General features: G+C 38.6%; 2 protein-coding genes across 2 annotated transcripts in view; one reads left to right on the top strand and one right to left on the bottom strand.

Annotated features, from left to right (window-relative positions):
• Nucleotides 1-27,768, top strand: part of tectb (tectorin beta) — a 55,721-nt gene that overhangs the window by 1,320 nt on the left and 26,633 nt on the right. Inside the window, exons 2-4 of the mRNA XM_023262130.3 lie at nucleotides 8,860-8,951; nucleotides 10,658-10,766; nucleotides 12,330-12,421. The gene's annotated coding sequence lies outside the window, so the exon portion shown is untranslated. The remainder of the gene's footprint in view (nucleotides 1-8,859; nucleotides 8,952-10,657; nucleotides 10,767-12,329; nucleotides 12,422-27,768) is intronic.
• Nucleotides 753-27,428, bottom strand: LOC111563176 (plexin domain-containing protein 1-like). Its single transcript, XM_023262129.3, has 13 exons — nucleotides 26,939-27,428; nucleotides 13,940-14,130; nucleotides 7,512-7,655; nucleotides 7,362-7,431; nucleotides 4,618-4,740; nucleotides 4,415-4,533; nucleotides 4,231-4,330; nucleotides 2,567-2,662; nucleotides 2,393-2,474; nucleotides 2,248-2,308; nucleotides 2,050-2,173; nucleotides 1,489-1,649; nucleotides 753-1,298 (listed from the first exon to the last, which is right to left on the bottom strand). Exons 1-13 carry the CDS (start codon nucleotides 27,012-27,014, stop codon nucleotides 1,173-1,175), a joined length of 1,473 nt encoding a protein of 490 aa, XP_023117897.2. The 5' UTR covers nucleotides 27,015-27,428; the 3' UTR covers nucleotides 753-1,172.

Genomic DNA, 27,768 nt, shown 5'->3' with positions numbered 1-27,768 from the left:
TAGACTCCACACTTTAATATTTAATTTAGCCAGGCTAATTTATGTCATGTGTAATGTTAGGGAGTCTTAACCTTAAGTTTTAATGTAGCATGTGAATAATAGGGCTGCAGCTAATGATGCTTTTCATTGTTGATTATTTTCCCAATTACTTGCTTAGTTGTTGAGTCTAAAATTGTTTTTAAAAAAAAAAAAAAAAAAAAATTTTTTAAAAAGTCAATCAGTGTTTGCCAAAGCTCAAATTGACTTCCTCAAATGTCTTGTTTTGTCCACAATCTAAAGATATTCAGTTTACTCTGATAGAGGATAGAAAAAAATCTGAAAATATCCACATTTATGAGACTGGAATCAGAGAATTTAGATGTTTTTTCCTTAAAAATACTGCTCAAACCAAACAATTGATTGCTGAAATGGTTGCAGATTAATTTGCAAGTTGACAACCAGTCAGTTAGTGCAGAACAGAAGGAATAAAACCAGGAAATTTTCCTTAGAAATCACCTGAAACTGATGAATCACTCAACAGAATTGAGTGATTCAACCATAATTGACATTTAATTTAACAGCTGACAACTAATTGATTATTTGAATAATTGTTGCAGCTCTGGCAAATAAAATAATTTGAAATGATTTTTCTATGAAACTCACCTGAAAGCGTCGGGCTTCTTATTCTCAGTGACCGATATTCCTCCTCTAAATTTAGTCCATGGTGATTTGTTCTGGTTATTTTCAGTTCTTCACCACACCAGACTACAACCAACACTCACCACCGGCTTTTATTAGAAGACATTTAAACAGAAAGGCTAAAACTCATCCAGAATAATCGCTATCATTATAGAGCTAGATATCTGCGTAGTGAAGTCCGTGTAGTAGAACATTTTATCAACCAGTCGCTGCTGCGTAGAAGTTTAATGAAACAAACAAACAAAACTCTGAGAGATGGATTAAAACAGAAACACATAGTTGAGCTGTACATGGTCTGCATTAGGAGGCTCGTTCGTTCCCTGACATCTCCCTGCATCGATGGGTTTTGGACCGTTAAACATCTCACCTTCTAATCCCCCCGTGTGAAGGCAAACAGCAAAGGACAAAGCTGGCAGAGCTACAGGAGCAGCTACATGAACACTGTCCAGCCACAAAGGTCACAAATGTCCATCCTTCTCCTCTCCTTCTGGTCCTCAGCAGCATTGCTCAGCTTCGATGAATCCTTCCTTTTCATGACCTCCCAGCTCCACCTCGGCGTAGCTGGAGTGGCAGCCCTGGTTCCGGAACTTCATAGACGGCCAGTAGTTGTTGGAGCGACGCTGCAAACCACAGAAACCAGTTAGTAAATAATAAAAGAAAGAAAGGACATGAACATACAGAGAGCTGGGTTGTTTTATTATAGAGGGCCAGTAGTTACTGGAGTGTTGCTGCAATCCACAGAAAGAGTTAACAAATGAACTGGGAAGCATTAGAAACATGAACACATGGAGAGCTGGGCTGTTGTCTGACCTGCATGAGGTAGAACGGTGGAGCTACTGTTGGATGAGTGTTGATGTAGTAGACGGCCAGTAAAGTCAGAGCTACCAGCAGAACCAGAGCAGCCACCACCCCCGCTATGATGGCCGTGTTCTCCGTGATGCCTTTATGGTTCGGAGGACCCGTCTGTAAATCTGAAAGTGAAACCAGTGGGGTTATATGTGAGCTACAGTGATGCCTCCACCTACTAATCTTATTCTCCTGATGGAAGTTTGTTTACAACTTTCCAGGTCATCCAACTACTGTATTTCTTGCCCCGTGTGATTCCTTTTTAGCAGCATTGCCATGTTTTCCAGATCTTAGTAATTAACTTGTCGAGTGCAGTGTTATGATTTCTGACGGGAATAACAAATGAAGCGGATCAGAGCAGAGTTCTAGGAACCACAATTATCTTTTACAGCTGTGGTTAGTTAAACATAACCTCACATCTCTCCTAATGGTTCAGTTCTGACCGCTAAACTGGAGATATCCGTCAACACAATCAGATTATTCATCAATCAAACCTCCACAGAGTTAAAGCTTTATTCTTCTCACCCCGAGTGACCGGCTGGTCGTCAGACATGGCTGAAGAAGGTGTTGGACCTGGAGACGAGTGGTTGAAGGAGCTCACGGATCCTTCGGGTAGAACCGGGTTGTAGTCCTCACATGTGCCTTTAGCCTGAGTTAATACAAGAAGAAACTAATGAAACGGCTGCTCACATCTCTGCTGTAGAAACCGGTGGAGAATCTCACCTCTTCAGGGCAGTTATAGTCCAACCACTCCTGTCTGTGTCGGTCAATGCCGTCAGAACATCTGAAACGTGGAGAAAAACAAAATGAGAAGAGCCAGATTCTCCCAGGCTTCCTTCTAGCGAGGATAAAGTGAATCTGAGGTTACCGCTGCAGAGTGTTGCACCATCCACAGCCGGTGGTCAGGTTGGACGTCAGGCAGAGATCACAGGAAGTGTGCTGAAGACAAGCTGGAGGAATCAGACGAACAGGAATCTGTATTTAGAGGAGTTAATACGGAGATTAAACTGGCATTTAAAGGACAGGGTGTGACGGTACTTACTGGGCAAAGGTAGAAACTCAAACGCAGATCTGCTGACAATCTTTGTGGTGTCGATCTCCACGCGGTGGTATTCATAGATGGTACGTTGCTTCGAATCTTCAACACAAGTAGGGAATATTAGTAACATAACTGCACAAGGGTTTTCTAATCATCAGTGAACCTTTCAACACCATTAGCTAACACAATGTAGCATTAGAACACAGGAGTGATGGTTGCTGGAAATGTTCCTCTGTACCTCTATGGAGATATTCCATTAAAAATCAGCCGTTTCCAGCTACAATAGTCATTTAGCACATTAACAATGTTTAGACTGGATTTATCATTCATTTAATGTTATCTTCGTTGAAAAACAATGTTTTTCTTTCAAAAACAAGAAGAGCACTCAGAGTGCAGTCCTCCTCCAAAGCTGCTCAGTTGTTGTATCATTTCCAGCTGATGAAATCTTTAAAAAATTTGTAGCAGAAATCACTACACCATAGAATGTGTCCATTTAATATAGATGTGCCCACAAACAAAACCTTGCGCTGAGCACAGGCGTGTGTTATGCATGTGTACGTTATGTACGGATACCGAATCACGTGACCTACTTGTGTAGCGGGTGGCGGGAATTGATGGGACTCAGAAACACCCCCATAATTTAACCAATTGTTCCTTGTATTATTTCTGACGGATAAGTCCAGATAAGTCCTCAGCGGTGAATTTGTAGTAGGATCGCAATCATGTGATCATCAGCAGGCAGCTGACGTAGTGTTCTCTTGTTGTCATGGTTACAGTGATGCCGTGCTGCTATCTCGCAATGACACAGAAATCTTTAACAAATCCGTGGATCCAGATTATAAGCCGCATCACTGCCAAAATCAAATCAGTTGGTCCTTGTGTCATTTCTGACCTTCTCCGAAAATTTCATCAAAATCCGTTGGTCTGTTTATGAGTAATGTTGCTAACAGCCCGACGGAGAGATAGACGCTGATCATCACATAACTCCATTGTTCCTTGACAGACTAATAAGGACGTTTCTAAGTGACCCCAAATTTTTGAATGGTAGTGTAAGTTTGCTAGATTCTGACATTTTAAAACAGCTCAAGTTGTGTTAAAATCCAGTCAAAAGTCACCAGGTTTTATGGTTGAAAAACTTGGGAGGTGAAATGTTGAGATTCTGCCGTTATTTTTGGAATCAGTAATATAAAGTAACTGAGTATTGCAGTGAAGTTCAGTCTTAAGGTACTGAACTTTCTACTCCACTGCGTTTATTATTAGATTCATATTTCATATAGTGGATTAAATATCAAGCTTTTAAACTACAACAACCTCTTTGGCTTCGTCCAAACAGCGGTTTATAGTCAGACTGAGTTAACAGCTATACCAAACAGTGATTTACCCTCTGACCTTCTCACATGGTTCCATTTAAATATAATCATCCAGTATCTCAGCAGAAATTAGAGAACAACTCAAAACAGATTTGTGCATCAGAACTTTTTCTCCCATTAATCCTGTTTGGAGCCATCAGATTTATCTGCTGTCTGAAGATAAAACTGGATAGAAAGTAAGTTTTTCTACTAGAAATGAATCGTTTTGTTTGGATTTTGTGGGAGCGTTGAGCTTCCAGAGGTTTTAAAGTCCCTTCTGAGGTAGACAACCACTTTTCTTAGTTCATTAAAACTGACCTGAGAGCTGTGAGGAGGAGAGAGAAGCCATGAAAGCGTCAGACAGTCCCACTTTCACCGGATGCTCGGTGGAATTAATTTTCTCCACTGGAACAGGGACCTGGAACAGAACGGCAGCAGAGTTTGTCGTAAAGTTTTTCAGCCTGACATAAAGCTGAGGACTGGTTGAAATCAGATGAATTACTTCTCTGTAGTTGAAAACTATGGTTCCGTTTTTGTGGAGAGCCGCCTGGAAGGTAAAAGGTCCTTCAGCCTCTCGGTCTTTTAGCCTCACTTTGTCCCACTGAACCACAAACAGATTACCTGAAGACAGATCAACTGATTACTAGCCAGAGATAACCAGGAGCTCCTAAACATCACAGATTCCCCTGATAAACTCCTACGTACCGTTGTCCGAGTACCTCACTGTGGAGTTCTTAGAGAAACTGGGGTCAAAGTTGGCCATGAGGGGAGCTATGTACTGAGTGGCCGTCAGCATTCGATGAGTGATTTCACCCATGAAGATAAACCCTGAGAAGAAAAGGCCAGAGACTCCAGTAAACAAGCTGCTTCAGTCCTGGTTTCTGCAGATTTAGACTCATTTGTTCAACAGCAGTGGAGCATTCAACCTCTTCTGTGAGATCATCTGGTTTTATCGTTGGTTTACGTCTGTCTGAGGGTTTTATTTCGGTTGCGTGAGAGCAGAGATGGCAAAACATGACGAATGACCAAATCTTCCATGAATGCAAACTAACAGCTGTGAGACTGCAACAAACAAGTGACTCTTTTTAACCCCTTAAACCCCATTTTTTACTGTTATATAAAGTCCTGCACCTCGATGGAAACAGCACAACCATGACTAGAAAGAACTCAGAAATGTCTTCTGTTGTTGTATAAATTATAGAGTGAGAAAAGACTGAAAAAGTGAAAACTGAAATCAGTCTGTGCAGCATTTAAACAAGTGCCCACAGGTGCTGTAAAACTGGAAAAACAGTCACTTCACATGCTATAGAGCAGGGGTGTCAAACATGCGGCCCACGGGCCAAAACCGGCCCGCCAGACGCTCCAATCCGGCCCGCTGGACAATTTTGTAAAGTGTAAAAATTCCAGAGAAAACATTAACTGAAAATTTAAGATAATTTCTAGACCATGACAAGTTGTTTTAATCATAAAGGAAAATACTAGATTGCTCATTGTTCTTTTGTGTCTCATTTTTGTAATATTTTGTCTCGTTTTTGTTGATTTTTTTTTTTTGTCTGACTTTTGTCGTTTGTCTCATGTTTTTGTCATTTTGATTCTTGTTTTTATCATTTTGTGTTTCCTTTTTGTCTCGCTTGTTTTTTGTTGTTTTTTGTCATTTTGTGTTTTGCTTTATTTGTTGTTTTGTGTCGTTTTTGCCGTTTTTTTGTCTCGCTTGTGTAGTTTTATTTTTTGTCATTTAGTTTCTTTTTTTGTCATTTTTGTCTCGTTTGTCTAATTTCTTGTCTTGTTTTTGTTCACTTTTTTGTCGCTTTGTAAGTTTTCAGTGAATTTTTTTGTCTCCTTTTTTGTTTTGTGTCATTTGTCTCATTTTTTGTTGTTTTATTTCTTGATTTTGTTGTTTTGTGCCTTATTTTTGTAATATTTTGCTTTGTTTTTGTTGTTTTTTGTCTTTTTTTAGTTGTTTGTCTCATGTTTTTGTCATTTTTTTTCATTTTTGTCTCATTTGTGTGATTTTTTTTTGTCTTTTTTTGTCCATATTTTTCGCTTTTTTGTTTCGTTTCATGTCGTTTGTCCCATTTTTTGTCATTTTGTTTCTCTATTATGCTGTGATTTTACTGGTTTGGCCCACTTGAGATCAAACTGGGCTAAATGTGGCTCCTGAACTAAAGTGAGTTTGACACCCCTGCTATAGAGGCTTTTTTCATTTTTAAAAACTCCAGAAACTAGGTGTTTTTCACACTAGTCTCCACATCAGCTCTAGAAATGCACAAAGATGTTTCACCATTCTGAATGTATCTTTAACAAGTTGCTCCTCTGTTCACCGTTTTTGAGCCGTGCTGCATTTATGTTTTTCATCAGTTATTTTTTATTTTTCTTTCAGTCTCTCTTGTTGTCACAGAAAATTATTATGATGGCTTAAATTATTTAAAAAAAGACAAAAAATAAACTGGAAATTCTGTATTTGTTGTACAGAAACAGGTGTTACCGATACAGACCATACATATTTAAAATTTAACATTTTTACAACCTTGACAAAGTTTTTCTCTCTGCTCTGTTCATCAGCTGTAGAAAGATGTTTCACCATGCTGAATGTATCTTCAACAATTTGCTCTTCTGTTTACTGTTTCAAATTATGATGCCATAAATCATTTTAAAAAACACAAACAAACAAAAATGTAAAATTCTGTATTGGCTACAAATAATTGGAACAAAATTGGTGGCTCTACTTAATGTATTGGTTTTAAATTTTCCATTTTTACAACCTCTACCAACTCTGCGTCTTTCCTATGACTGCACATCAACTCTAGAGAGATGTTTCACCATGCTGAATGTGTCTCCATCAACTTGCTGCTCTGTTTACTGTTTCTAAGCCACGCTGCATTTATTTTATTGATCCAGCAGGTTTTATTTTGTATCAGTTTCAGATGTTATCAGATTCTGTTGTTGGTTATTTGCGATGAGAAGCTTCAAAAGTTTGTGCAAGAACCTGGCGCAAACTGTCTTTTTGGCATTTTTTAAAATGAAATATCACAATTTTAAGTTATTTTTCCTTGATATGTTACACAATACGTTCGAGGAAAGCTAAAAATATGATGATTCTTTTTATTTTCACTGTTTCTTGCTCTGGTAAATAGTCTGATTTTGGCGATTTTATTACTACTTTTAAAGGAAAAACTGCTGTTCAATCCTGCCAACCAGTTTTGGCCTTCAGAGAATTAAGGCACATTTTCTTTAGATAAAGAAATTGGGATTTAGGACATTTACAGTAAGGCTGTAAGCAATTAAAACCGATTAAAAGCGAAAGCGTTTACAATTAATTAGGTTTCTTATCGCCTGGTAAGCCTGAATATTCCCCCGGGGAAGGACAGAGTCTCCTTCAACACACTGGTAGATATTTAGGCTTTAAAGTAGATTAGAGCTGCTGTAGAATCAGATAAAGTGAGACTCACCTCCAGTCGCTACGATGATTTGTCTCAGGTAGTGTCCATAAAACGGGAAGTCAAAGGACAGCGCCACCCTCTGAGAAGTAGAGAAATATCAGACATAGGTGTGTGTAAATCACATGTATTTACTGGTGTATGTGTGAACGGTGGTTTTACCGCTGCCTGTCGGTGAGTGTTGGACAGGATGCCGTGGATCCGGACTTGGCTCTTGTGCAGATTGTTCAGATCCACCCACAAGTTCTCAGTCCGTCCGTCTGCTGGACCGAAGCTCTGCCATCTGTAGTACCTCTGGGAGTCCTCCTGAGAGAAACCGTTTACCAGAACATTATTCACGCTGAGGGAGTCCACAACTAATATTACAGTCGGGCTGAGGGTCCATGTTGTGTTTTATTCAGTAGTTCCTAATGAGGAGAAGTTTTGCGATTACAGTTGAAAATCTTTTTCAGAAAAGTGCCTTTGTTGTAACTATCCCTCCTTTTTATGGGTAGCATCCCAATAACCAATAAAATGTATGAGAAGTTTGTTCTGTCTCTCCTGAAGAGTAATAATAATAATAATAAAAGGGTTCTTTATATAGCACCACAGTTTATAAAGTGGTTTAAAGACGAGTCAAAGAGAGAAGACTCAGTTCACTGAACAACAGAATACCAGTCAGGCCAAAAATCAAGAAAAAAAGTCAAGAAATGCAGTTAGTTCAAGATTTACAAAATATATCCATCCAACTACATCATATAGAGTAATAAAAGCAACAAAATGCCATATTCAGTTAAAGAAAAACAGTTTTATTTTGTTAAAGTGCTCAGCAAGTCTTCCTCTGTTAGGAAAACCTTTTATGGACTCCTGGTCTTAGAGCAACGCAACCTGGTATCAAGATCATTTATTATCAGGACTCTCTTTTTGCGTTGTCATTGCTTTCCATCTAGTTGCACTGAACGACCGTAAACGTTTAGTGTTTAATTTTTAATATTGTAAAATAAAAAGCTTCAAATTCACACTGATGACGTGCAGAAAGTTTCACATTAATGCTGGAAAATACTGAGACTCATGGTTCTGTGTGTGTTTTAGGATAGATTTTAAGATTCCTCTGATTACTTCTAAATTCCTTCATGGACATTTTCCAGTTTTGTGTCTGATTTGTTCGTATTATTTGCACCAGAAGAGCTCTTTATCTCTTCTAGGAGACAAAGGAGGAAAACTGGAGGAGACATTTGTAATGAATCTGGTTGATTTGTGTTTTAATATTGTCTATCTGAGTTTCTTTTCTTTGGTTTGTTTGTCAGAGCATTTTATACACTCTGTGTTAAAAGGCTGTTACATAAATACATTCATTATTATCATCTTTAAGGGGATTTTCTAATAGATCTATAGATTCTAATAGATAGTCTGGTTTAGATGCTTATTTCTTATTAAAGAGATCCTTTCATTATTTCATCAATGCCATCATGAAATCACTGCACTGCATTAATAATACTTTAACTAGAACATTTGGTTTGTTTTCTTTCAGCCATTTTGTCCTGACAAGTGTGAACCAGAGAGGATCAGGGTCGATCGATTGGTTCCATTACTGGATGTCTACACCCCTCAAAGGGTCAGGAGGTAAGAAAACAATATTTTCTTTACGCTTTTCTCAAACTTTGTCTTATTTCTTGTGGAAAATATTGGAGTTAGTTAATCTGCATCGGTGAAATCACTCTCTTGGGTTGATCAGCTCACATGTCAAAGACATAAAACCTGCAGAAAGACGTCTGAAGGAGATATTATCTTGTTGGGAAAACCTCAACCACAAGCTGCTACCGTCATGCGTGACTGTCACTGTATTGCACTACCGCCACTTCACAGGTGGATTTTTATGTATTTATTGTATTTATTACTGTATTTTGATCCTTTTTTAAATGTATTCCGCTAATATAAAGGTCTTTTCGGTTCCTCTGTATGTCCCGGATATCTAACAGCCTCTAACTGACCTCGGCGTTCTCCCATCATGCATCACGGTCATGGAATAATCCTCAAACAAGTCTTAAAATAGAAACACTCATGTCCATTAATGAGTTAAAGACCATCATGAAGAATACAGTGAAGGAGGAACGTCAGCAGTCAGTCTGTTTTATTTTACTGTTTATTGTTTATTCATGGATCTGTTTTATAAAGCTTTTTAAAATGTTGTATGGCTGCTACCTTGGCCAGGTCTCTTATGTAAAACAGATCTCAAATCTCAACAGGACTTCCTGATCAAATAAAGATAAATAAATAAAATAATTTACACTAGCGTCAAAAGTTTGTGTCGCTTAGAAATGTCCTTATTTTTGAAAGAAAAGCATTTTTTTTCAATGAAGATAACATTAAATGGATCAGAAATACAGTCTAGACATTTAAAAAAAAATACTCAAGACCTTAAAACTGAACTTCAATGCAATACTTAGTAAATGTGCTCAGTTGCTTTATATAATTGAGTCCTACAATAACAGCAGAATGTCAGTGTTTCACATCCCAAGTTTTTCAATTTGAGCAAAAATCCGTCACTTCTCAGATAAAAACCATGAAGCATGGTGACTTTTGACTGGATTTTATCACAACTTGAGCTTTTTTAAAATGTCAGAAGGTTGCAAACTACACTACCGTTCAAAAGTTTGAGGTCACTTAGAAATGTCCTTATTGTTGAAAGAAAAGCAGTTCTTTTTCAGTGAAGATAACATTAAATGAATGATAAATCCAGTGCAGACATTGTTAATGTGCTAAATGACTATTGTAGCTGGAAACAGCTGATTTTTAATGGAATATCTCCATAGAGGTACAGAGGAACTTTTCCAGCAACCATCACTCCTGTGTTCTAATGCTACATTGTGTTAGCTAATGGTGTTGAAAGGCTAACTGATGATTAGAAAACCCTTGCGCCGTTGTGGGAAACATGGAATTGTCTGGATGACCCCAAACTTTTGAAAATCTTCTATTCATTCTATTCTCATGAGGACTTCTGGGGATTTTCTGTTCCCAGCTCCGCCCACAGAGCTCCACTGGAGGGAGCTGTTTACACGTCATTCTTAGACAACAAGCGCTCAGATCTCCTGACGGTGTTATTAATGAACGCCACAGCTGAAGGTGACAGAGAGCAATGGTTCTGGGGTTTAGTTGGTGGCTCAGAAAGTGGAGCAGTTAAATGCAGCTTCTCACAACCTCTCCGGCTGCTCCATATACTGCAATGACCCACTTTCTGCCTCCATCTTCGCTGCCTGACACCGGCCTGTACGTTCTGGAGGAGGAGGGGTTTCTAGGTGGGCACAATAATCATTTAGTTTCCCTCACAGCTGGCGGATTCGTGGAAGAGACTCCGGTTGGACGGGAGGTGGAAGGTCTCTGGAAATGAGGATCAAAAAGAGCAGCAGCAGTACAACGGGATACTGGTGATCTGTCCAAGTGAGTCATTCACCAGCGCATGCGCACGTGCACGTGCACGCACTCACACTTAGACAAACACTGTAAGTTGGCAGGACGAGGACCTCGTCTGTTTTCAATTTAAATTGTAGGAGAGGGGAAAAAAACGAACAACTGAATTTATTTGGGTTTTAATAAAGTGAGAGACGAGTCCAGGACCTGAGACACCAGAGAAACCTCACAGAAACACTCAGAAATACACTCAGAAATACACTCAGAACACACTCAGAAACACACTCAGAAATACACTCAGAAATACACTCAGAACACACTCAGAAACACACTCAGAAATACACTCAGAAATACACTCAGAAATACACGCACAGAACACACTCAGAAATACACTCAGAAACACACTCAGAAACACAATCAGAAACACACTCAGAAACACTCAGAACACACTGTTGAAGCTCATAAATAGAAAACGGCACCAGCAGCTCCTCCACCTTCAACTGAACCTTTAGTTTTAGTTTCAGCTTGGCAGGGCAGAGTTTGACCTTCCAGCTCGGTGCTTTTACCAGAAGCTTTTCTGCTGTTTTACACCCAATAATTCACAGAAGGAGCTACCTGATCTTCAGGTTGGTTTTTCCTGAGAACATGTGAGGATGAAATCAACAAACCTTCTACCTCACATCATCCCAACAGCTGCAGACTCAGCTTCAGTTATAAAACCTTTTAGCTTCACTTTACTCAGTGAGGCTGGAGTAGTTTCTGCTGGTTTCTTGAAGATTGTGATGTTTAGTTTTTCCCACAATAATCAGAAGACAGTGAAGTACCCATCATCTCATGTTTAGTAAGCAGCTTTTAACTTGTTCATGACGTCTGAATTTAATTAGAAGAGTGTAATCTCTGTAACAGAAGATGTGGTGAGGTGGTGTGTTGTCTTCACCCCGTCGTCCTTCTTTTACCTGATCTACATGATGGAGAGGCTGTATTCAGTCCAGCTGCTGGAAACAGCTGTTGAGCTCTAACAGATTTTCACAAACAGTGGCAGCAGCTCTGAGATCTGTCACCCTCTAAAACGGATTTATTCTCAGAGCAGAGCGTCGCCGACACGCTTCAGACTGAATGTTGTTTGTAACCAGAGTCCTGCTGTTCATGAATGTTAGCAGCGTTTCTGCTGACAGACGCTCAACTCCTGGTCTGTGTTTAAAAACCCTAGCTTAGCATTAGCCTCAGGTAGCTAGCTAAACCAGACAGCTGCTTAAAACTCGAAGTGGGAGAATTTATCAACATGACAGTTAGACAGCAGGGAGGTACGCTGGTTTAATTCACCCTAATGGGCGGTCAGCAAACACACCTCTAACTCCATCATTAAACCATAAGACGCTCTTCACACACTCTGTGTTTAAAGGCTGCTATATAAATACAGCTATTATTGGCATCTTTAAGGGGATTTTCCAGAGTTTCTAATAGATGAGTCATATTTAGATGCTTATTTCAGATTTTAGAGGGATTCTTTCATCATTTCATCGGTGCCATCATGAAGTCACTGCACTGCATTAATAATACTTTGACTAGAACATTTGATTTACTTTCTTTCAGCCATTTTGTCATGACTAATGTGAACCGGAGAGGATCAGTGTCGATCGATTGGTTCCATTACTGGATGTCTGCACTCCTCAAAGGGTCAAGAGGTAAGAAAAACAATATTTTCTTTACATTTTTCTCAAACTTCACCTATTTTCTTGTGAAAAATATTGGAATTAGTTTATCTAAGACTGTAAAATCACTCTCTTGGGTTGATCAGCTCACATGTCAAAGACATAAAACCTTCAGAAAGACGTCTGAAGGAGATATCTTGTTGGGAAAGCGTCAACCACAAGTTGCTACCGTATTGCACTACTATCACCTCATTAAGCTGTCAGCTGAGAAACACCTTTTATAACCTGATGCTGCAGAATTATCAACATGACAGTTAGAAACCAGGGAGGTGTGCTGGTTTATTTCACCCACTATCAGCACCTGTAACTCCCATCATTAAACCATAAGATGCTCCACCTAGTGGTACAACCAGGTACTACAGCTCATCTACTGGGGTGTTAATGATTTCTGGTAACTCCTTAAATTTCTGTTAAAAATTCAGCCAGTAGAAATGAACTGATAAAGCAGAAGATGACAGACATGCATGTGACAAAATGTACAGTAAACTAGCTCTAGTATTGGGTTGTACCACAAAGTGGTGCCCTTTTAATACTATAGCAAGCCGAAGAGACAGCCAACAGTTCCATGGTGGCAAGTAGAGACCATAGTCAGAGTTTAGCTGGCAAATGGACACCATGACAAAGTCTCCTGTGAAGCTTAACGCCCTCCACTCAGAGTTCTGATAGCGTAGATGAGCTACAGTGTGCTGTAATAGTGTCACGGTGGCCCTAGTGGATAATAATCTACAATAATGGATAATAATCTGCAATAATGGATAATAATCTACGTTACTGGATAATAATCTACAATGATGGATAATAATCTACGTTACTGGATAATAATCTACAATGATAGATAATAATCTACAAAAATGGAGTAGCTTCTGTTGCATGACTGCATTTAAAGCAGCAACATCAGAAATGATATCCACCAACTTCATTTCGTGTCATTGATTAATAAAATTAAAAGAAACTGCTAAAAACTTCCAACCATAAAGTCAACACATTTTCTGCCGTCTTGATTGGTATACACTACAGGTTTCTTAGAAATGCCCTTATTTTTGAAAGAAAAACTGTTTTTTTCCAATAAAGATAACATTAAATGAATGATAAATCCAGTGTAGACATTGTTAATGTGGTAAATGACTATTGTAGCTGGAAACAGCTGATTTTTAATGGAATATCTCCATAGGGGTACAGAGGAACATTTCCAGCAACCATCACTCCTGTGTTCTAATGCTACATCGTGTTAGCTAATGGTGTTGAAAGGCTCATTGATGATTAGAAAACCCTTGTGCAGTTATGTTAGTACATGGATAAAAGTGTGAGTTTTCATGGAAAACATGGAATTGTGACCCTAAACTTTTGAATGGTAGTGTCAGAAATAAGCAGTTAATTAATTAGTTATCCCTGCTTTAGTTGTTTTTCACTATTTCAAGCTGTAAATGACAACAGGAGGCCTGACAGCAGCAGCAGTGACTATAAGAAAGGTTTAGTAAAGTTTAATCTCACCACGATGCGAGTCATGTTGTCTGGCAGGGTGCTGATATCCACTCCTCCTCCTCCTCCTCCTCCTCCTCCTCCTCCTCCTCTTCCTCCTTCGGTCTGAGTATTACGAGCTGCTCGGTGTTTCTGTGGGATCTGCTGTTCTGTCCTGGTTCTGTGGAAGCTGGACTGGTCTCCATCCAGGACAGTCCGATCATCTAGAACAAGACGGTATTATGGTGACTAAATCATGAAGATCCCTTCAGAAACCCACACACCAGCAGATGTTTGTTGAACTCTGCAGGGTCAGGATGATTTTTCTTGTAACTCTTCACCTGTTAGTGACCGTCAGTTTGAGGCCGACTGAGTTCAGCTCATAAAACAGGAAACTCTAAATTCCAGACTTTTACTGATTAACCCTCTGAACTCCAGACAGTTTCTGGGTGTTTATTTGCTCCTGTCACGTTTTTACTCACTGTTTGGTTCATTTATTACTGTTATATAAAGTTCTGCAGCTCTATGGAAACAGAACAACCACGACTAGAAGAATCCTAGAAATCTTTTTTTTAAAAAAAAGGAAAAAAAATTGAAGTTTTTCAGTTATTTATTTTGACAAAGATAGAAAAATCTTGGAACCAACATGTTTAACATTTATTTAAGTCCCACCAGGAGTTTCAAATACTGCAGAACATGTCATGCTACAGATAATGAACTAACTATATTTTAAATATGTTTCTATGCTTGTCTAATCTCTGCTCTGTGTGAACACAGTTCACTGTTAACTGTTGGTCCCAATTTAGTTGGTAATAGTTTCTCAAATGTGATGAGGAGCGCAGAATTTTTGGTTTTTACCAGAATCTCATGACTGCAAACAGTTTATTTTTGGCAAATTTTTAAATGAGAGATGTGGAATAAATTGATTTTGATGAAAGATCCTGATTTTAGCTGATATGTTGTTAATTTGTTTGACTAAAGTGAAAATCACACAAGATTAGTTCAAGTGAAACTTGAAAATCTGGCAATTTTTGTGTTTTTCCAGTTTTTATGCTGTAACAAATTGTCTAATTTTGGCAATTTACAAACAAAAACATGACATTCAAACCCACTGAAGGACTTTGTTGTTCAGAGGTTTAATCATTTATTAGGATGCCTTTGAGAATAAAGTGATTTTGATCAAATATTTAGATTTTTAGCTTAGATTTAGTTAATTTTTGTGATGAAGCTAAATGTCACACATGATTAGTTCAAGGACTGTTGGAAAGATGAAAGTATGATGATTTTTAAAATTTTTGAAGTTTTTTTGCGATGATAAATTGTCTAATTTTGACAATTTACAAACAAAAACAAAAAAATTCAAACCCACTAAAGAACTTTGTTGTTCAGAAGTTTAATCATTTATTTGAGTACTTTTGAGATTAAAGTGATTTTGCTCAAATATTTTAATTTCTAGCTTAGATTTGTTTAATTTTTATGATGAAACCGAACATCACACATGAATCATTAAAGGACCATTGGACAGATGAAAGTCTGATGATTTTTTTCTGTTATTACAGTTTTTTCTAAAAATAAATTGCCTAATTTTGACGATTTAAAAATAACTTGCCTTTCAAACCCGCTGACAAATTTAGTTGTTCAGATGTTTTATCATTTCTTTGGGTGTTTTTGAGGAAAAACATGATCGCTGAAATGTCCTAAATTTAAAAATCTGTGAAAATTCTCTCATAAAAAGCTGCAGCTAAAAGGAATTTGAACAGTTTAGTCTGTAGACTTGGTGGTCACATCTGCTTTTAACTGGTTGCTGTAATCTGGATGATTAGCAGGTGAACTGAGCTCCATGTTCAGGAGACTTTTACGTCTGTCACACAGAAACACTGTCATGATTTAGTTTTAATTTGTGCCTGTTAAAGTGACGATGTGGCCGGCTGCGTTCTAGCTGCTGATTGACTAACGGTGAAGCCGCCAGCGCCGCTCTGTGCTCCAATAATCCCTCCGTTTGCACATCTTCAGCTCTTCCTCCTACGTCTGTGTGGGCTTCGGTGACATCTGCTCAACAGATCGTAGATGGATGTTTAGACTTTGTAACTGATGCTCAACGTTTCAGCAGGATGAAGCTTTTTCCTACTCAAACCGAGGACAGAATCCAGTTTTCTGTCGGGGTTTTCTGGGAGCTGTAATGAGCTATGAAGTGACAGCATGTTGTGAACATGTTGAGAAAGACGAGACCGAGGTTCACTTCTCTCCTCATTTTTTTAAAGTGTGTTTACTACATATGACCAGAACTATGTCAGGACCCTCCATCATGTCCTCGTATTTATTTCTAGCTTTGGTTTTGAGGTATTTTTATTGGCGTTTCTGAGTCTGTTTGTTCCGGTTAAAGCGCCCACATTGACGGTATTTTAGACAATAGCTCTGTATTTGGCCCTCAGCAGAACAGTGGTTCAGAAATGTTTTTTCCAGGTTGCTGTGGGAGAACTTGAACCAGGACGTCATTTTAATGCTGTTCTGGCTGAAGGTGAATTCGGCTGAAGTTCCAGACTCTTACCAGAGGAGTGAATGAAATATCTTCAACAATGACTGACAGCATAGACATTATATTTTGCTTTTTACATACTTTTAGCTTTTTTATGCATTTGTGCTCAAACATAAATGTCTAAGATAGAGTCTAGAATTCACTGCTGAATATTCAGTATTTGGACCGTTGGTTAGTTAGTTTTTGACTTTTTACTCACAGTTTCTGCCTGTTTTTCACTCTTGTCACATTTTTACTCACTGTGGACTAGTTTTTCTCTGTGATCTAAAGTCCTGAACCTCTATGGAAACAGCAACCACTACTAGAAGCAGAGAGAACTCAGACATATATTTTGTGAGGAAAGACAGTCGTAATACCATAAATCAGAGGTATTCAACTAAAATTCAAAGAAGTCCAGTCAGAGAAAATTTATTAAAACAAATGTCATAATGTCTAACATGAATTAGTGTGATAAATGTTGATGTAACCTAGTAGTTTTATTAGCATCTGCATATAATCAAAAACTGACCGTCAAATCAAATGAGTTCAGTATGATTCAAAAACATTTTGACAATGTTTTTTAATAAGTTTTGATATAACTGTACATCTGAAAATAAGGTGCAGAACTTGAAAAAATGACTGAACAACCTGAACCAACTTAATTACATATTTAAAAACATCTAAATCTCCAAAAATGTAAACAATTGACGGCGTTTACATTTTTTCCTGTCTATCACTCCCCTTATATCCCTGCTGCTTAATGAGAGAACTGAGCTGCAGCTTGTCCTGTCAGTAGTTTAAATCGTGGCCTGAACGGTGTTAGGGTCATTCTCAAACACATCTGGAGCTTATCAATTAGTCTGGAACAACATTTAGTTTTGGTTATGTTCATAGCTGAGAAAGCTTCTTCCTCTCGCTGTCGCTTTACTGCTATTTTTTTCCTGTCTTCATCTCGTTTTTTCCTCGCCTCTCAACTGTATTCTGAACGCAGAGCTTTAGCTTTAGGCTTCAGTGGCTGAGTAGAGTCACATGGGATGGCTGAACTCGTACGTAATTGGTCAGTGTGTTTCCTGAGCTGATAAATTAATGCCATAAACACTGGAAAAGCTGTGCAGGTATAATAGAAGCGACCTGTCAACTTTAAAATCCCGTTACAGTTTACTGATTACAGGTCCGGGTCCGGAGAAAACGGCGTCTGGGTCTGAACCCGGACCGCGGTCCGCCAGTTAGTGACCCCTGCCATAAATCATAAAACTGAAAAAAGTAAAGTTTAATTTTGTTGATTATCTATTTAGTAGAAATTGGAGAAAAAAAAACTTGGCCACAGATGTTACTAATCCTGAAAAACCTGGTGGCTGTGGATCCTGTAGAGGATAATATTGACTTTTACAAACTGCACAGGGGCTTTTTGTTTCTGCTTTGTTCATCAGCTGTACAAAGCTGTTTCAGCATGCTGGATGTATCTCCAACAACTAGAAAGCTGTTTCACCATGCTAGATGTATCTCCAACAACTAGAAAGCTGTTTCACCATGCTGGATGTATCTCCAACAACTAGAAAGCTGTTTCACCATGCTGGATGTATCTCCAACAACTAGAAAGCTGTTTCACCATGCTGGATGTATCTCCAAAAACTAGAAAGCTGTTTCACCATGCTGGATGGATCTCCAACAACTAGAAAGCTGTTTCACCATGTTGGATGTATCTCCAACAACTAGAAAGCTGTTTCACCATGTTGGATGTATCTCCAGCAACTAGAAAGATGTTTCACCATGTTGGATGTATCTCCAACAACTAGAAAGATGTTTCACCATGCGGGATGTTTCTCCAACAACTAGAAAGATGTTTCACCATGTTAGATGTATCTCCAACAACTAGAAAGATGTTTCACCATGTTGGATGTATCTCCAACAACTAGAAAGATGTTTCACCATGCTGGATGTATCTCCAACAACTAGAAAGATGTTTCACCATGTTGGATGTATCTCCAACAACTAGAAAGATGTTTCACCATGCTGGATGTATCTCCAACAACTAGAAAGATGTTTCACCATGCTGGATGTATCTCCAACAACTTTCTGAGCCATGCTGCATTTATTCTATTGATCCTGGAGGTTTTATTCTCTCTGCTCTGTGGAAACACTGCCTGCAGTTCATCTGAGAACTCAGAGTTTTTGAGACTGTTGGTCGCAGTGAATCATATCTTCAAAGATCTGATGAGAAACACAGAATTTTACTGGATTTCCTGTAAATGATTTATTCATGAACAAGGCGTACAATCATTTTGATTAAATATTACAATTATTAATTATTTTTTCCTGATAGGACGCATGTCACACATGATGCATTTAAAGAATGTCAGAAAGCTGATAATCACCAAAACATGCTTTTCAAACTTGCTTGTATATGTAGGGGTTCACAGAGAGGACAAAACAGTGCAATATTTTGGGAAATATCCCCTTTTGCACTCTTTCAGAGACTTCACTACAAGATTTTTATTTTTACCATAAATATGAAGCTATTTGCAGCAGCTGGTAGGATTACTCATGTATGTTTCTTTATTATGTTTTGTTTTTTTTTACTAATGGTGACCCCTTTGCTGCCTCAGTGTGGGATTAATAACGGCTTATTTTAGCTTAGCCTAGCATAAAGACTGGAAATGAGGGGAACAGGTAGCCTAGCTGTGCCCAAAGATAATAAAATCTGTCTATCAGCATCTGAAAAGCCCCTGAATGAACATGTTGATGCAGAAATCATGCGTGCACAGCTGACTGTGGTTTTACAGCAGGTTATCCACCTGACTATTGGCCGGATGCAGTGACTTCCTGTTTCTCCTGCTGTTAGATACAGTTTACTGTAAGATTAGAATGTTACACCTCACCACATTGCATAAAGATTCTGATGGAGACGTTTTCTGTTGTTTAAGAGGTAAAACACAGTGATAAAGAAACAGAAAAAAATAAACTTAACCCTCCTGTTGTCTTCATTTACAGACACAAAAAATATTGGTTCCTTGTCTGAAAAAAATCCAAAAATTCAGCAAAAAAATTCTCCAAAACTCTGAAAATTTGCAAAACCTTCAGGAAGAAAATTCCAATAATTCCTTAAAAGTTTCCCTTAAAAGTTTTATTGTAAAAAAAAATCTCCCAAATTTGGCAAGAAAATTTTTATAAATATTTCAATGAGTAAAAATCTTCCCAAAAAATCTTTAAAATATCTAAAGTGATTACATGGATATCGGTAAAACTTCAAATGTTTTCTTTAAGAACATTCACGCAAAGAAATTTTTTTTGCGTGACTGTTCTTAAAGAAAACATTTTTTTAACATTTCTTTTTTCCACCAAAAAATTTTCAAAAATTTCCCAAAAATGTTGAAAATGTGGACATCAGGAGTTTCACTGTGAATTTTTTTATTTTTTTTTTCCCCACATTTTCAAATTTTAGAACGGATCAATTTGACCCGCAGGACGACACGAGGGTTAAGAGATAAAGTGGGACAGAAACACAGAGAGGTTATCACAAACTCTGGGGAGATCGTTCTAATGAGGAATCCTGTTTGATTACGCTGCAGTAGAAGTTATTTCCTCAGCTTCACAACTAGAGGCGCCTAACTGGGTCAGATTGACTCTCATCATCATCATCATCATCATCATCATCACCACCAAACAGCTGAGCAGGGAAATGACGAGGAAGAGCTGAGGAAGAGGAGGACGACCACCGTTAAACTTTATGGGTCACTTTCAGATCTCTGCTCGACAAACTTCCCCCTCGGTGTCGAACTTGTTTTCTTTCCTGGAACATCTCGAACCTCTAAGTGGCTGCATGTGGGTCTGGATGAACTTCCAACAAAACGGGGCTAAAAAGAGTTCAAGAGGGGGCCGGGCTTCGCGTCAGGACATGAGCCGACCTCGTAGCATCAGATCTGGCAGACACATGTGGACGCTGCACTGGGAATGTGCAAACTGGTGCAGAAAAACACGGTGAGGTTTGACGGAAGAATGAAACTCCCAACGTGACAGATGTGACAAATCTGCGTAGATTGACTGTAAACATGCATGAAAAGGATCCTGACAGACCTCTAAATTTAGATTGTTCCTGCCGTTATGGTGTCAGTTTGTATCTGGATCTGCAAAAAGACGGATGTTCCTGCTCTTTAATCCCACATGTGTGGAGTGTAGAGTAAAACCTGTAATCCTAAAAGCTTGTTTGGTTTGATTAACAAACACATCAGGTGTTCTGAGGTGATGCATTGAAGCAGTGTCCTCTGTTGAGTTAGTTATTTTTTTAAAGAAAAAAAGTCCAAATTCTCAGATTTTAGCTTCTGAGATGTGAATATTTTCTGGTTTCTCCACATTTCTGTGACATTGAACTGGAAATCTTTCAGTTTTGACTGAACCTACCTAATAAAGTGACCAGCGAGTGTACATAAGTAGGCTGATCAGCTGCTGCAACAAGCTTCATATCTGAGGGTTTGGAAGCAGAATAGTCTAACCCACTTTCTGTCGTTTTTGAGAAAAATGGGTTCAAAGTTTTGTGTTTTCCAGAATGGTCTAACATTTACTGTAACGCTATATCTGGGTTGGGTTAGACCAGTTTGTTGCTAAAATGTAGACCATACAATATTACAGAAATGATATAAAACTCACTTTTTGTGGGTTAGACCACTCTGCTTCTAACCTGATCATTTAGAGCACCAGCATACTGATCTTATAATCTAAGTCTCTGTTAGAGAAAAAAAACTGGATATTTCCCAAAACACTACACTATTCCATCAACCCTCTGAACCCCAAAACCAGCCAGCAGGTTTGAAAAGCATGTTTTCTTTAAAATATCCCAAAATCACAGCATTGATCAAAGTCAGAAAAGGTTAAAAAAAACTGAAAAATTCTTCAGATTTCTCCCTGTCCTATAGTGTTTAATCGAAGCAGATATGACAACTCTGTCAGGATAAATCTCCAACTCTAAGCTAATAATCAGGACATTTAAGCAAACTGTTCGTCTGCTAGTGATCCAGATTACTGCAACCAGTAAAAAGCAGATGTGACCGCAAAGTCTACAGACTAAACTGTTCAAGTTCCTTTTAGCTACAGTGAATTATGAGATAATTTTCACAGATTTTGAATTTTAGGAGATTTCAGTGATCATGTTTTTCCTCAAAAACACCCTAAGAAACAATTAAACGTCTGAACAACTAAATTTGTCAACAGGTTTGAAAGGCGAGTTATTTTCAAATCACCAAAATTAGACAATTTATCATCATAAAAAACTGTAAAAACTGAAAAAATCATCAGACTTTAATCTTTCCAGTGGTCCTGGAATGAATCATGTGTGATGTTTGGTTTCATTGTAAAAAAATTATTCAAATGTAAGCTAAATATCAGGATATTCCTTCAAGATTGCTTTATTCTCAAAAGCACCCAAATTTAATGAGTTTAAAAAGCATGTTTGTTTCTATTTATAGCAAAAAAAACCTGTAAAAATAGAAAAAAAACATCAAACTTTAATCTTCCCAATGGTCCTTGAACTAAACGTGTGTGATGTTCGGTTTCATCTTGGAAAATTAACCAAAATCTAAGCTAAAAATCAGGACATTGAATCAAACCCATTTACTTTATTCTACTAAACTGCTGCATTTTTCTATCTGTGCCTCATTATTAATGGAGAAAGCGATCGACCGGTTAATCGACAGTGAGAATAATAAAAATAGAATAACTAGTTCAGCTCCGGTTCGTTGTTTCTGCCTCCTCTGATGTCTGCATTGCAGCAACCACCTCAGTAAATCTAGTGGGTGTTGGAGTCACATCAAACTAGGACACGGCCTTAAAGCTCTATGGATTGTCTTCATTCATCCCTTTATCGGGTCCCACGCTCCTGTTTCCTATTCACCCATCTCCTGCTTTCTATTTCTTTTCCATAGCACAGCAGCCTTTTATTGCTTCTACAAAATTACAACTATTTATTGACATAAATCATTCAGTCTTTAGAGGCACAGACAGCTAAAGATAAAAGCTACATGTTCTACAATGTTTTCTGATGGATCCAGTCTGTTTCTCTGTAAACATACAACATTTTGAAGCGAGGATCCATCAGGAAAAGAGAAGAATCTGCAGGCCTCGTCCTCAGAGAACAAAAGGTCGACATCAGAACCAAACCGTTGTTCAGTGTCCAAACACAGCAGAGGAGACATGATGAAGTCTGGAGATACAAACAAAGCCTCGACCCCGAAGCGCTCACATGAGACTGTTTCCGTCAGGACGGGGATTAGTGAAGCACCTGCAGATTTCTGGCATCAGGAATCATTAGCGGAGCAGAAATCACTTTGAGGTCACCGCTAGCTGTGTTAGCGCTGGTTTTATTGTGTTAAAGCAGCTTATAGCATGGGAGGAGAACAGCAGTAACCATAACACACCATCAGAAACCCTGGCAGCTGGACCAATCAAGAGGAGGGAGGACAGAAATGTGCTGTTCTGATCCATTCAGACTAATCGATCAGAGTTCAGGAAGTGTTTGATGTGAGCGATGAACGACCTCAGATATTTTCTGTTTACTTTTGGAGCTGATTTTGACGGCCAGCTAACGATCTGTCTGCTCTGATTGTAATGTTTAAAGTTTCTGCAGTCATTTAACTCAGATTAGTACACTACCAGTCAAAGGTCTGGACACACCTTTTTCTCGTTCAATGGTTTAATTTAATTGTTTTCTACATTCTAGATTAATACTGAAAACATTTCAACTATAAAACAATACATATGGAATTGTGTTGTAAACAAAGAAGTGTTAATCTTCAGTATTAATCTACAATATAGAAAATAATACAAATAAGTAAAAAGCATTAAATGAGAAGGTGTGTCCAGACTTTTGACTGGTAGTGGATGTGACGATTGGCGTACGTATGTTTATCTGTCTGTTAGCAACATTACTCAAAAATGGACTAACAGATTTGGATGAAATTTTCATGGACACATTCTATGTTGCCGTGATTTCAGATTATCAATACCTAATAAACAAATGCTGCATTTATAAACTAGAAAAGCACTCAGAGCACAGTCCTCCTCCAAGGCTGCTCAGTCGTCGTATCATTTCTGACGGATGAAATCTTTAAAAAACAAAAGGCAAAAATCACCATAGAATGTGTCCATTTAGTATAGATGTACCCACAAACAAAATGACCTTGTGCTGAGCACAGGCGTGTGTTATGCATGTGTACGTTATGTACGGATACCGAATCACATGACCTAAATATGTCATGGGCAGCGGGAATAGATGGGACTCAGAAACACCCCCACAATTTAATCAATTGTTCCTTGTATCATTTCTGATGGATAAGTCCCGATAAGTCCTCAGTGGTGGATTTGTAGTAGAATCCTTAACAAATCCACAGATCCAGACTATAAGCCGCATCACTGCCAAAATATAAACATTTGGTCCTTGTGTCATTTCTGACCTTCCCTGAAAATTTCATCCAAATCTGTTAGTCTGTTTTTGAGTAATGTTGTTAACAGACAGATGGACAGACGTCGATCATCACATAACCCTGCTGTTCATTGGCGGAGGAAAAAATGCTGCATTTCTGACTATGCTACACGGGGGAATGAGCAGCCTTGGAGGGGGAATGCACTCTGAATGCCTTTCGAGTTGTGTTTGTTTTAGTTAGAAATGAGGACAAACCTCCGGCTAACCAAACGTATATCAAAGTGCACTTGATTATTACTAGAAACACATTTCATTTCTGTGCAATTTATCCATTTTAAACAACAAGATTCCAGTAAATGTCGAAGTCTCACATCTGTTGGTTTTCTGTGGTTCAGCTTCACATTTTAGCAGCAGATATTGTTTTCCTTTGGTGAAACTGACACTGAAGGTAACGTCTTAGTCACAACTTTAGGTTTAGGAGGAAGTATTAGTGTTAAACACTACCAGTAAAAGTTCGGGGTCACTCAGAAATGTCCTTATTATTGAAAGAAAAGCAGTTTTTCAATGAAGATAGCATTAAATGAATGATAAATCCAGTCTAGACATTGTTAATGTGGTAAATGACTATTCTGGCTGGAAACGGCTGATTTTTAATGGAATATCTACATAGGGGTAGTGAGGAACATTTTAAAAAATTAATAAAAATTAGTGTGACCTCGATGGAAAGCGTGGAGAAGTCATTTAACGTTTCCTAAACATTTCTCAATCGGCTCCAGACTAACTACACGTTTTATTGTTCAGTAGTTCTTGTGCTGCGATCACCGGCTGATATGGTCTAAAATTTGATCTGTCCACATCATTTCTTTATAAAATAATTTAGGTTCAAATGATTAAAAAAAAAAAAAAGCTGCAAATTTGAGTTTTTAATGTTGATCTAGAGGTCATTTAGGCTAAAACCGCCAGCAGACTGAGTGCATTCGGTGCTCTGTGGAACATTTCGATAGTTTATTCGATGGGTTACATTAGTCGATCCAGATCTTCTTTGGTTGACTGCAGCCCTACAGCTGCAGATGGCTTTGACCGTTAGCATCCTGTAAACCTTCCTACTGTGGAAATAAACTTTCTGATTCGTTCAAATCACGTCTTTGATTGTCAGCGTAAATAAAAAGGAAGAGAAATGAATCAGAGCTAAAAAACAGAAATAAACACGATTTCTGTCACCGTTAGCACAACTGGAAACTTACTGTGATCATGAAAAGATGCAATTAGAATCTAATCATGTAATCTTTCACCAATCTAATTACACAGTTTATCAAATGTAATCTGTTTTCATTAGTTACCTACTTTTTGTAATCTGATTACATCTGAGTACATGTAACCTGCTACCAATCAAACCTGCACAATACACTGTAAAAAATGCAAAAGAAGCAGCCCAGAAAAATGCTGTAAAATAAGAAACCGTCTCAGAAAAATAAATACAATACAGTCTCTAACCTTAGTTTACATCTATACTACCGTTCTAAAGTTTGGGGTCACCCAGACAATGCCACATTTTCCATGAGAACTCACACTTTTATTCATGTGTTAACATAATTGCATAAGGGTTTTCTAATCATCAGTTAGCCTTTCAACACCATCAGCTAACACAATGTAGCATTAGAACACAGGAGTGATGGTTGCTGGAAATGTTCCTCTGTACCTCTATGGAGATATTCCATTAAAAATCAGCTGTTTCCAGCTACAATAGTCATTTACCACATTAACAATGTCTACACTGGATTTATCATTCATTTAATGTTATCTTCATTGAAAAAAGCTTTTCTTTCAACAATAAGGACATTTCTAAGTGACCTCAAACTTTTGAACAGTAGTGTAAGTTTGCCAGCTTCTGACATTTTCAAAAAGCTCAAATTGTGTTAAAATCCAGTCAAAAGTCACCATGCTTCATGGTTTTTATCTGAGAAGTGATGGATTTCTGTTCAAATTAAAAAAACTTGGGATTCTGTTGTTATTGTTGGGGTCATTAATATAAAGCAACTGAGCACATTTACTAAGTATTGCATTGAAGTTCAGTTTTAAAGTATTTAACTTACTTGAGTATTTTTTTATTTTTTTCTGTCTAGACTGCATTTATAATTTATTTAATGTTACCTTCATTGAACAAAAAAACTGCTTTTCTTTCAGAAATATGGACATTTCTAAGTGACCCCAAACTTTTGTTCAGAAAACAAGAAATGCAGTCAGGGAGCACCTGAACCCGAAACTTTTCATTTCTGCTGAATCTCTGAACTTTTGACTTTGCTGAACTCTTATCGGTGGCAGATGACGGAGGTCTTTATGGTCCTGACCTCCGAGGAAACGAGGGCAGACGATTTTATGCAACTCTGCCGGAGCGTTAGCTGCTCTGAGAACGAGATCTGGATCAGAACGCCTGAATCGCAGTGGTTCTAGCGCTACCTGTTAGTCCACTAATGTGAAGCTGTTAAAGTGAGTTAAAAGAGGCCCAGAGTGGGTTTCTGCTGCCCAGAGGGGATTCCTGTGGTGGATTCTTGTGGTGGGTTTGTGCTGGTAGGATGCGTCGCAGCGTTCGGCCTCCGATCAGAGGATCTGGGACCACAGGAGAGGGAAAGTGGAGCAGCTCTGATAGTTGGAGGAGGAGCAGCAGAAGAATGGGGGCTGGCTAAAAATAATGCATCTCCAAGGAGAACCGAAATACATACATGCAGAGAATGGCAGACTACAGGTGATGCAGAGAAAATCAGCTGGACGGAAAGAAGCACAAAAGTACAGGACCTGAATAAATGCTGATTTTCAAGCATCATGCACATCTGTAGAGACTTTAAACATGCAACCAAAAACACTTGAAGCATGCAGCTGCCAGACTTTCTGCAAAGAATTTAGGTCAGGTAATATTTCAGAGGTTTCCAGACAGCAGAAATTCAGCCGTTGTGTCTATAAAATGTGGATATTTGAGGCCGTTGTGTCTATAAAATGTGGATATTTGAGGCCGTTGTGTCTATAAAATGTGGATATTTGAGGCCGTTGTGTCTATAAAATGTGGATATTTGAGGCCGTGTCTATAAAATGTGGATATTTAAGGTCTTACCTTGGAGCTCCTGAGCCCAAACTCTGGCCAGCTCAGCCTGGGAGAGGCAGATGATCAGAACAGCACAAAGCCCCATGACTTTATCACTCCTTCTTCCTCTTCTTCTTGTTTTTTGGAAGATCGGGGCTCCTCACTCCTCCACTCCCCCACCTTCTCTCTGCCTCTGCTTCTCCCACTAACTGGCTTTTCCTCCTCCAGCCGAGCTTTCTGCTGCTTCCTCCTCCTCCGTCCGTCCGTCGCTGCTTTACGTCCTCGCTGGGCCCTCAGAGGACGAATCCATGGCAGAGTTGACAAACAGCTGAGGTGTTTTCCCGTCGCTCTGATCTCATGGTTCTCCTGAAATAACTTCTTTTTTCCATCCACCTCTGGAAGTCTGTCTCTGCTCAGACTCCACACAGCTCTGGGTTTCTGTAAGACTTCCCCAAAGAGGAAATATTTATGAATTTCTACACTTTTTTCTCTCCTTCCCAACAGAAAAAAAGGGTGTTGTAGCTGTGAGGAGGAGCATGTCTCCCCCATGTGGAACCTTGTTGAACCAAAACAAATGGGAAAGTTAAATGGCTGAGCTTCCCCTGTGGTTTGTTTGAGGAAAAATACAGGGATTAATGCAATTTGTAGGTTGTTTTAACAGCTAAAATCAGCTTCTCTGCTCCTGATAGTGGAGGATGATTAGTCTCTGCAGAGATGTAGTTAGAATCCAACAGGATTAATTAATCAGCTGCTGCTGGGCTCAAATTATCTATTAATGACAGAAAATGGTGAAAAATGTCACTCAGATCCAAAGATGGCATCCTCAGATGTGTGATTTTTCCACAATACAAAAATGTTAA

Source organism: Amphiprion ocellaris, chromosome 18 (genome assembly GCF_022539595.1).
Source record: "Amphiprion ocellaris isolate individual 3 ecotype Okinawa chromosome 18, ASM2253959v1, whole genome shotgun sequence".
Taxonomy (NCBI): domain Eukaryota; kingdom Metazoa; phylum Chordata; class Actinopteri; family Pomacentridae; genus Amphiprion; species Amphiprion ocellaris.
Note: the sequence above shows the minus strand (reverse complement) of the source record. Positions and strands in the feature narration are given on the sequence as shown.